This window comes from Gossypium hirsutum, chromosome D02 (genome assembly GCF_007990345.1).
Source record: "Gossypium hirsutum isolate 1008001.06 chromosome D02, Gossypium_hirsutum_v2.1, whole genome shotgun sequence".
In the NCBI taxonomy this organism is placed as follows: Eukaryota; Viridiplantae; Streptophyta; class Magnoliopsida; order Malvales; family Malvaceae; genus Gossypium; species Gossypium hirsutum.
Window position 1 is genome coordinate 29,981,794 of NC_053438.1, and position 11,357 is coordinate 29,993,150.

The window sequence follows — 11,357 nt, forward strand, 5'->3', positions numbered from 1 at the left end:
AGTGTCTATTCAGTCATTGCAACAGCCACAAGTAGTTGATGCTTCTTGTTCCCAAGATAACCGTTGAGCTCACCAAAACAGCATTAAAGGCATTCACATTTGCTGAAAACTTTTCACACTAGTATTATTTGATCATGAGCTTTCACACACATCTGACCGATCAATACCATGTGTTCACATTCCATGGCTGTTGAAGTATCCAAGCTGACCATTAAAGCTTCCAAGACCATTTAGCTAATCAAGGGAATCATTTAATAGCTCATCAAAGTATTGACCGAACCTACCAAGCTCCATTCAGCTCCCAAGGCACCTCTATTAATCTCAGCTGATTCCAAGGCCTCTAGAAGCTGACTGTTGACGTCTACAAAGCACAAAAAAGCTACCTAGAATTTTCCTTTAACTAAAGCTAAACCGAATTGTCTATTAATGTGCTTAAATGTCCATTCGGCTATCATTGTATTTGAGCTATAAATATGAAGCTACTTAGTTATATTTCAGGCTTTTGACACCTTAGTGCATTGTTGTTATTTTTGTGACAAATTCTTCTCTCATATTTCGTCTAAGGCTCAGTTTGACTTATCTGCTAGTCAGTGGCGTCAACCTGTTTCTTAATCTGAACTTATCACTCACGTAGCATGGCGTTCACCCCAATTATACATTTGGTTCTTACTTTCCTAAGTAATAGGTTAAGGTTCTATCCCATCCATTCCATAAACCACCTTAAGGTCCTATAAGTTTCGGGTCGATACTCAACTATAGTGTTGGTTCACTCTTGACCCTTAAGCCCATTCACTTCCATCTTTTCACAAACCATTTCCTTCTCTTATTTTTTTTCAGCCGAACCCATAACCTACCAGTATTCCATATTTCGAGCCTAACTTTGTTACCTTAAACTATATTAAGCCAATTTCCATTACACTTCGAAATCGAGCGATACTTCTATGTTTTAACGATCGAGCACACAAATGACTCGAGGAATTCAATAAAATTGAGATCACATTAAAGAAGCTGCCAAGTAGTATGGTAGGATGAATAGTTATTTTATTAAGTTCCCAAAAAATGATCAAAACAGGTTAAAGGCAGTTTGTAGTTCAAACTATTTTTGGTACATATGCCTCTTGACTACACCCTAATTACCCAACTAACCAGACTTGGCAAATTAGGAGTTTAAACCCTAATTATACTTGTTCTAATGTCTATAAAAATAAGAATATAACCTTAGCTTGGCTAGGTAAACATTATAAAGACAAGTTCATTATTGATATTGATTATTCTTTGACATCATTGCAACAAGATGTCAAAAGAGATTTCCTTTGCTTTGTCTCACTAACCAAATGTAGGAGGGCTAAACTCAAGGAAGTGGAATTACTTGAAGGATATCATAAGGCACTATATGAGAAGATATATGAGTATGTTGGAGGTTAGGGCCCAAAATGTTGAAACAACAACAATCTATTATCTGGATAACATGTTATTTCAAGGGATGTTTGTTTGTCTGCATGCATGTAAAGATGGGTATAGGGCTAGTTGTAGGATGATAATAGGTTTAGATGGATGTTTCTTGAAGGGATACTTTGGTGGCTACCTACTGGAAGTTGTTAGGATAGATGCAAATAATGGCATCTATCCTATTGCATATGCTATTGTTGAAAGTGAAAACCAAGCATCATGGTGCTGGTTCTTGGAGTTGCTCAAAATGGAGTTGAAAATTGTGAGCTCATTTCAAATATCTTTCATGTCTGACAAACAGAAGGTAAAACTCCATTTGTTTGCTTTGTTTTATGTTTTTTTCTATTTAGGATGTATGCCAAAGATTTAAACTATTTATGTTCTATTTGCAGGGACTTGTAGAAGCAATATCCATGTTGTTTCTTAATGTAGAAATAAGATATTGTGTTAAACACCTACATGCCAATTTCAAGAAAGCTGGTTTCAAAACAAAGAAATTGAAATATTTACTTTGGAAAGCTGCAAGAGCAAGCAATCCAAGGCATTTTGAGGATGCCATGGTTGAATTGGAAAATACCAATCAACATACTTATAATTGGTTGAAGGGAAAGAACTGGTTCAATAGTCAGGGTCCCACTTCTCATTTAGGAGTCAGTCTGACATGTCAGTGAATTATCTTTGTGAATGCTTTAACAAGGTAAACCCTATCTATTTTCTATATGCAGTTCATTAAGGACCTTGTCTCACTAGTCATTTATGTTACTTACTAGTAGGTGATATTGGAAGTAAGAGGGAAACCCATCCTAACCTTGATGGAAAAAATTAGAACCAAGATTATGTTACTGATTGTCAAGAAGAAAGAAGAAGCTAAAAAAATTAAAGAAATCTTGTGTCCAAAGATCAAGAAAAAGTTGGATGTCAATATAAAAGATTCAATGAGGTAAATATATCATTTTTTAATATATGTATGCCTTTATTCTACCATCACATGTTGGTGGGGCTTATCATATGCTGCCTTTACTTGAGTATGATATGTTCTAGTGACTATTTTTTAGGTGTGTTCCATCACATACTGGTGGGAATAGATATCAGGTTGAATGTGGTCCAAGCAATCAGCATGTAGTGGATCTAGTTGAAAATTCCTGCTCCTACAAGAATTGGGATTCACTGGCATCCCTTGCATGCATGTAATGGCTGTCATTTATCTAAAAGATGAATACCCTGAAACTTATATACAAACCTAGTACACCAAGCAAACCTAACTTGCCATTTACTCCAACTTCATCAGGCCAATAAGGGGTCCTAAGCAATGGGAGTCTATGTCGAACATGCTACCAATACTGTTTCCTACACTAAGAAGGCCACTTGGCAGACCTACTAAGGTGAGAAGGAAACAACCTGATGAACCACAAACAACAACAAAGCTAACCAAGAAATAGGTGGAAATAAAATGTAGTAATACAAGAAATTAGGCCACAATAAGAGGAGTTCTAGAGGGGAAGTCAGCCAAAACATTCTAGTAAGTCATCTGCTTTGGCTTCATTAATTTACTTATATATGTAATATGTTTGATGGACTTCGCTTGTTCGTGTAGGTCAAAAGACACAAAGTTGGTGTTCATAACCAAGTGGGTGCCCCAACTCACCAAGAAGTTGTTGCCCCAAGAGGAAGGCTTCCATTCAAGAGAAAACCAACCATTGTTAGATGAATGTCTTCTACTTTAGAGTTATTTGATCGATGACATTGTGAACCGAAAGTTTATTTGTTTACTTTTTGAGCTTATTGTGTAAATTTTCCTATTACTACTACTGATTTATTAACTTAAGCAGATTATTTTTTGTAAATTTGCCTATTATTGCTACTGATGTCTAAACTTAGACAGATTGTTACTGTTTTTTTTTTTTGTAAATTTTTCTACAATTCAAATGAGTTCAATTGCACTAAATTGTAGGCAAATTTGGAACAGTTTGGCCTTAATTAATGAATGAAGTATAATTTATACCAATTTTTTATGCTTTTTCTTTCATCTGTTTTATCTCTTCTATCATTCTGAGCATTGATCCATGCAATTGAAGAAAATGGAAAAAAATAACCAAATTCTCTTTCAAGTCTTAAAAGACAATTAAACATCCCACAGGATATTCAGAAAATCAAATGAAATAAAATACAGATATATGAGATTGACATTAGTCTTTCAACTTTCAAGTCTCAACTAAAATATGCAAGCAAACTGATACCCTTTCTAGCCCATGACATTTAGGTCTGTAAGCTTCCACTCATCATGAAATGTAATCTCCCAATACCAACAGTCACATAAGTTGGTTTTCCATTTCAACAACAATAACAATATCAGCTATCACATAAGTTGGTTTTTCATTTAAACAACAACAACAATATTACAAATAACAACACCAAACACCATGTTTTTCTCTCCCTCCTCATTGCATCCTTCAATGTCCTAACTTTTTTCAGAAGACCCATCAACATAATTCATGAATGGGGGATCAAACTAGGCAAAAAAAAGACATGGATTTTGAAACCCACTCTCATACTTCTTACACCTAAAAAACCTCCAACATGGATTGTCATTGGACCAATACTTTCTTTTTAACATAAAACTCCTAAATAATTTAAAATACTTAATAATTATAAAAAATTTGTAATAATAAAATAATAATAGTTGATTAATATAATATTGGGCTCATATATAATAAAAATTAAGCCTAAAACCCAATATAATTTAAACTCGAATTAAAAGCTCGAAACTCGTAATTCCTGTCATAATCTTGCTCAGAAATTCTGCTCACGTAGTCTTCACTAAAATGGTCATAACTTGAACTCCCGAACTCAAAATCGAGTGATTTAAAATGCGTTTCGAAGCTAAGAGATAGACCTTCTAACGTCATGAAACATCTCAGCCTAGAAATGTCTAGAATCCATCCAAAAAGTCATCGCAATTAGGTTGATTTCCTAAATTTAAAAATTTGCAGCTTCGGTGAATGGAATTTAAAAAACTTCACCCCATCCATGCATGTATTAATAACGGAAAATGGTTAGTAGGACTGATTTGTTAGTTTTCAAAAGCTGAGTGCCTGAATTGAAAATTGAGTGACTGTTTTGTTATTGAGATCAAATTTAAGTTATTGTTAGTGTAATTTACCCGAAAATTGATACACGTGTCTACCAGTGAAGGCTAGGCTTTCACAAATAATACCGAAACTTGACATTACATGTCAAATGTGTCATGGGGAGAAGGAAATTGTTGATTATTTATTTCGAACTTGCACGTTTGCTCGTGCCATATGGTTTGGTTTGAACCCAGGAATCAAAATCATTCAGTGATTAGGTATTAAAATGGGTGCACGACATACAAAGCCAACAGAATGGACTGGGGATCAACATAACAAAATACGTGGTTGCAACCTGACAAATAGGGAAACATAGGAACCAGGTATGCTTTTCAGAAGTCAAGCATGATCGCATTAGAATAGGTGATAAAAATCAAACGAATACTAACTAGGGTCCTGTTAGTATGTAGGAACACCTGTAGTGTTGGATTTTGTTTCCTTGTGGATCACAGATCAGGTCGTTTCGCAAGAGGAATTGGACTAACAAGAACCATAAATCCAAACCCGCTCTTAATAAGTACTTGTATCCACAAAGACTGGTCGACTAGTTCTTCTCCGCTATTTGTTGAATGTTACTGAGGCACTGATTATATCTCATGATAAGAAATGGAGGTCAATTAGATCTCGTCGTTCTGCAGTACACTGGAAGCCGGAACCTTTATGGGTACATATCTTCCTCTTACTACAGCAAATACAAATTGGAACACAATCAACAAGTCACCCTATCAATCATTATATATGCAGCACAAATAGTGACAACTAGAATGCTTTGTTTTCTGTGTTTGTCGTATGTAAAAAAAAATGCATATTTAATAATATAATAATATTAAGCTTGATTCAAGTTAATTTTATATAAAAATAAATTTATTCATAAATAAACTCTTTTCCGAAAAATTACCTAAATTTTTTAAAAGAATAAAATCAATTTACAAGAAAAAAGACTTATTTTTCTTTGACTTGTAAGTCATTTTTCATTAAACAATCTGTTTTCCATAAAACAAATACAAAGGAAATGCTGAAAATATTTTTCATAATACGTTTCCCCGTGAAACACACGCATCATAAGAAATTTGTTTTAAAGGGAGATTAACGGTGGAATCAAAAGTGATAAAAGAATCAAAGTTTAGCTCCCACTTCTAAAGCTCAAGCTCGAGTTGAAATTCAAACTTTCCAATATTTGGCTAAAAAGAAAGAAAAAGAGAATCAATTAAGTTCAAAAGCTACTCAAGTTAAATATTGGGATACACAAATTTGATTCGCTCAATGCTTGAACTCGAGTTGGCAATAACCGAGCCGAATTGCATGTTTCATGTATCCTGATTAGGGATGTAGGCTTCAAAAGTTCAACCAAAAGTAGGCATTGCTCAATTTGATTGTTGAAGTTGAATGACAGCATCAAAGCTAAAAATTTCATCAGGTTCAAATATCTCTTCAAGATCTTCAATACTTTGTTCTACTCTTAAATCTTTACCAACTGAGAGGCTTTCCTGCAACATATAAAATGATCATAAGATTAAGTTGGGAGACCATTCATAGAGGATGTCATATGATCCATTGTAAATATGTAAAATGTTTACAAAGGACACGCATGATTCCATTGATGTTGAATATAATGGTACAGAAGTTGGTGTTCAAGATTGGTATACTCAATCAATTATTTTTCATAAATTTTAAGGATCATTGTACCCTGTATCCAAGTATGTGTCAAATACAGGTACCTTAGGAAAAATGAAAGAGCTCAAGTAACATAGGACTATGTTGCTTCGACTCTTTGTTTTTCTTGAATTACCCAGGCCCAACATCCATGCCTGACCTATCCGGATATAGGTATGGAGATATGACTCTCCAAAGTCTCTCAATAAATGAAAAAACTTAGAAATAATTGACATACTCATGTTAGACATGAATCTGCATCCAACATGAGTAACTTAGGCATGGGATTTAAGTTACCATCAAGAGACGAACTCAAACCAATAACAATTATACCAGTGTGATGAACTTTATAAACGTGAGGTGATGCACGAGAACAATAACCGAGAAAATGCTATCTAACACATTGCTTACCTTTTCAGCGTATTCAGATACAGTGGAGTTAATTACTCTAGTGATTACTTGCTTGTAAACTTTTGAAGCTCCGAGGACTTCTAACAAAATCTCTCTAGGTATCTGCCAGACAATTTAAAATATTATAGACAAGAGAGAGAATTCTTGTTTTGCTCCTACACTTTGCTTTCCTGAAATATCTGTATCCAACATATATTTGAACATGGGTATGAGGATATTATGCTCCAAGGAATAAAGACCCTACAAATACATTAAAGACAGAAAAAAAAATGAAAATACCAGTGTTGGAGACATACCTGTATCCGACCTATGTTAGTTGAACTAGGTGTGAGGTCAGATAAGGGTATGTGTTTGGCACGGGTACGTTCAATTTTTTCAAAATTTTCAATGTATTTGGGGGGTCTTTCAAGGATCATATCCCCATATAGCCGAATATGCATCGAACACAAGTGTTGAACATAGATACTTCAAGAAAAATGAAGAATCAAAGCAACATAGTGTCTGACACTTAAACCAAATCCCAGAGCATTGACATTTATGTCTTTACATAGTTACAGGGTTTCACAAATATCATTCATGGGCATGGTATGAAGAATCTAAAGCCTTTTAAACGCAGCATCACATGATTAAAATGAAGTGATTGAAGGCAGTAAGTCATTAGATAATCAAAACTTACATTTGGTGTTTTTCCTGTCAGCCCCAAAAGTGTCGTTGCGAGACAAATCAACCAATTAAGTGGTCAAAGAAAACATCAGCAAATTACTAAGAAGATGAAAAGGTATCAAGAAAATAAGTCGACTGCAACTGCCTCTTCATTTTTTTTGAACTACCTATGTCCGAACACTCATGTCCAACACATTTTCAGACATAGGCATAGGAATATAACCTCTCAACATGAAAAAACTAGAAAAAGTTGAAGATTCCTGTATTGGACACATAAACACATCCCACACTTACTGATATAAGAAATGAAAGGCCAATCCAAGTTTCAGCACGATAAGTATAACTTTATTTTCAATTCTTGAGTATATCTTCTATGGTTGTGTCTCAACTTAGCAAGCCATTTCCATTCTCATAAAGAACCATATAATTCTTCCCTATGGATTCGCAGAACTAGCAACATTAGATGCAACACAATTGCCAGATGGAAAAAAATAACTAAAACATGATACGCCATGAATATCTCGAAATCTATATAACAAAAATTATCAATATATTAAAATTTGTATGTACGATTTTCTGTAGTACAAGTAATAGGTAAAGAAAGGGTCAACCCAAGGGTTGAGACATATTTGCAGTATTTTAATGAATAAAAATCCAACTAGAAAGTGCTTTCCTCTCAAGAAATGGGTGCTACTCAGATGCCTTATTAACATGATACTCATTTTTCTTAACTTGTCGAGATGCTACTTGAATCCTAAATGGCAGGTAGGGAATGAAAAGGAAGTTCCATGATACAGTGATAAGATGATTGCTCTTTAGCTAATCTTTCTCTAGGAAAATAATAGCTAGTGCAAGAAAGAGAAAAAGAGATGCTACTATTGATGAATCATGAATGTATTTGACCAGGGTGGAGAAGAACAATGATATATATATATATATATAGAGAGAGAGAGAGAGGGGGCGGGGAGAGGTTACAATTGGCTCTTTCATGTTAAAAGACACAATCTAATGTCTAATGAACGCTGGTAAAGGACCCTCCAGTAACATGAAGGTACATTCAGAAAACCAAGAAAAAGTACTTATCCACTAGAAATAAAGTAGTACCTCCTTTTACTCTTCTAAAGCCAGGGATTGGCTGGGCATCAGCAACCATCTTGTCAAATACTTCATTAAAAATTGCTCGAGTTTTGGCTCCTGATACCTCGACTCTTATCTGGTTGAAGAAAGTTACGCAATAATTTAGCTTAATATTCACAACCATACCAATTGTCTCAAAATTCAGCATAGTTATCATTATCCAAAAAAAAGGCCACCTATTTGCATGATTCGTATGTTTCACTTCCAACATGAAACTTCTATTGAATAGACTTCTCCAAGGGCCAGCCCTTAGACAAGTTCTTTTGTAAATTGGGTATGACCAACCTAACCTATATTACAATTTAATAATTAAAATTTTATTGAATTTTAAAAATATATAAATAGGATTTTTTTTTTTTTTAGTATTAATAAACAGAATTTCAAACCTAAGGGTCTGGCTGGGCCAAAAATGAATCTTGGCAAGAAAAAAAAATTGTGGGGAGGTTTAACACAGCCCGTATACATGTCTACATATTACCCAAAAATATTTTATACCTTTAGCTTTCGGCTCTCTTCAGTACTACAAGGGGTAACAGTGAAGTCTTCAAACTGGGAAGAAACTCCAACATCTTCCACATCTAACCAAGTTAAATAAATGGCAATATATAAAATAGAACTAAAAAGTACATAAAAGGGGCAAAGAGAAAAGTTATTAAGACTAGAAAGAGAACTTATCAAATTTTGCACCTGATGATATAGCATGTGCTGGACGAAGATATTCATGTCTTTTCCTGAAAGAAAAGCAATACCGAATTTTACAAAAGGATAATATGTCAGTTACCATTCGAAGTGGAGTCGACCACGAGAATTCCAAAAGAAAATAAATGGACTTAACCATAACTTAAAACATGTTGAAAGACAAAGCCCTTTGAAGAGGTTGTAAAGCAAGCATATGAAGCTATGAAAGTTTTCAGAAGCAGACCGGTGGTCAAACCAGTCCGACCGGTTTGTCAGGTTCAATTAAATAAATTTTTAAATATTTAAAATATTTAAAAAATAAAGAAAACCAGTTCAAACAGTTTGCGGGTCAACCAGTCCAGTCCCTTATTTTGGACCGGGACCCTGGCCTGTTCGGTCCAACTCTGAAGAACCGGGACTATGAGATAAACAGCAGCATCAAGCATAACATGCTCAAGTCACAATCTCTATATATGAAGTTTTCTTAGGACATATACAAATTAATTACAAACACTTAGAAGAACTGTCTTCTTCTTTTTCTTTTTTTTTAACAATACAATGGGAAAATCCCGTAATAGATGATCCTAAGAAGGTACTACATTCAGAGTCTCTAAGAACTTTAAATACAAAACATAAGAACATATTTTTCCCTGACACAAATCAGTCAGTTTTGAGTATAGTCAAATTTAATATGAGGCAAAGAAATACAATTCCTTAAGAGGAAATATTTTGGGATTACCAAATAGCGTTTAAATTAGATTAAACTTAAGCAGTGAAAAGAGAGTACCTTCCATGAAACTTTAGAGTCCTATATCTTATTCTAGGAGGAAAACATGCTCTCCTGCAAAAAGTATTAGAAACAAAGATACCCTTTTCTTGTTTACAGCTAATAATCTGCAAAAGAAAGAAAAAATGGTAATAGGGGAATCCATAAGATTAATGTTTTGTATTCAATTTGCTTTGAGATTGGAATTTCATTGATGCATTAATGGCATATGTTACACGGACTCGGGTGACTATTGGATATGGATAGCTTCAATTTTTTTCAAGATTTCTATGTATTTGGAGGGCTATTAAAGGATCCTATCTGTTACCTGTGTACGTCAATAAGAGGAAACAGACATTAGTACTTCAAGGAAAATGAATAGTCAGAAAAACATAGGAAAAAGCATAGTTGATAACAATGGATGAAATGAGAATCAGAATATTTCAGGGGGATTTTGTTTTAAAAAGATAATTTTCCTGCTTCTTAAAAAAAGGCAAAGAGCACAACTAGAAGGCTAAAAACAGAGCTAAAGGTAAATTTATCTATATATATATATATATATTCTCCTTCACACTAGGTATCCACAAAGAACTGATTATCAAGAGCAGCAGCTTGAATTAACGCTCTTTCTCTAACTAACTAAAAGCTTAATTCCATTTCTCTAACACTATAATTTCCCTCTAATAAACAAATGATGTCGTTGATGTTGCACGCCAGTTGTATGTAAAAAGGCTTAAACCCAAAAATGACTTTGCCGATTTATAATAAAAAAGGAAAATTACCCTCTAACAATCTTAATGGCAAACAAAAACAAAATGAAGGCGGTTAACTCCATTAGCAACTTAAAAAATCTGACCCAGATGTCTTGGTATTTAAACAAGCAGAAAAAGAGCATTACTTTTCCACATGAAAATAAAGTGGAGAGAAAACTAAGTGGATAATTTGAAGAATGAGTTGAATTTGGGAATGAAATGCATAAAATCATGAGAAAAAAAACAATTAGGAAGTCAATTTACCTTGGGGTTTAAACCCAACCAAAGGGTCTTACCGACAGCTACTTCCATTATCTTCTTTTTCTTTTGCTTCCTATCACAAGGAAAATAAAATATGTAATAAAGGGTGCTATTAGTATTGTTGGATTTACTACTGGATTGAGTTCTAAATTTTTTATTATATTATTTCATTAAATAAAAAATAAATTAAAAAACAGTTTCTTTTTGATGTAATGTTTTTTTAATATTGTATTTTAGTCTCTTAACATATTTTGTAATTATTTTATAAAGAATTCATGTATTTTTTTATTTACATATTATTTTTTTTATGTTATCATATTTATTTCCATATATGCTATATGTGAATACTTGTTTTTATATGGTTTATTAATTTATTGTTTTTTATTTTAATATAAAATAAATTTTATGAAAACAAAAAGGTCATTACTAATCTATATTTATTTATATGAAATTAATGCA

The 11,357-nt window shown here is 33.5% G+C and overlaps 1 protein-coding gene across 1 annotated transcript; it reads right to left on the bottom strand.

Annotated features, from left to right (window-relative positions):
• Window positions 1–5,685: 5,685 nt before the first annotated feature.
• Window positions 5,686–11,047, bottom strand: LOC107910267 (trigger factor). Its single transcript, XM_016838058.2, has 8 exons — window positions 10,902–11,047; window positions 9,907–10,013; window positions 9,129–9,172; window positions 8,937–9,019; window positions 8,409–8,517; window positions 7,318–7,331; window positions 6,642–6,743; window positions 5,686–6,064 (listed from the first exon to the last, which is right to left on the bottom strand). Exons 1-8 carry the CDS (start codon window positions 10,947–10,949, stop codon window positions 5,942–5,944), a joined length of 630 nt encoding a protein of 209 aa, XP_016693547.1. The 5' UTR covers window positions 10,950–11,047; the 3' UTR covers window positions 5,686–5,941.
• Window positions 11,048–11,357: the final 310 nt, after the last annotated feature.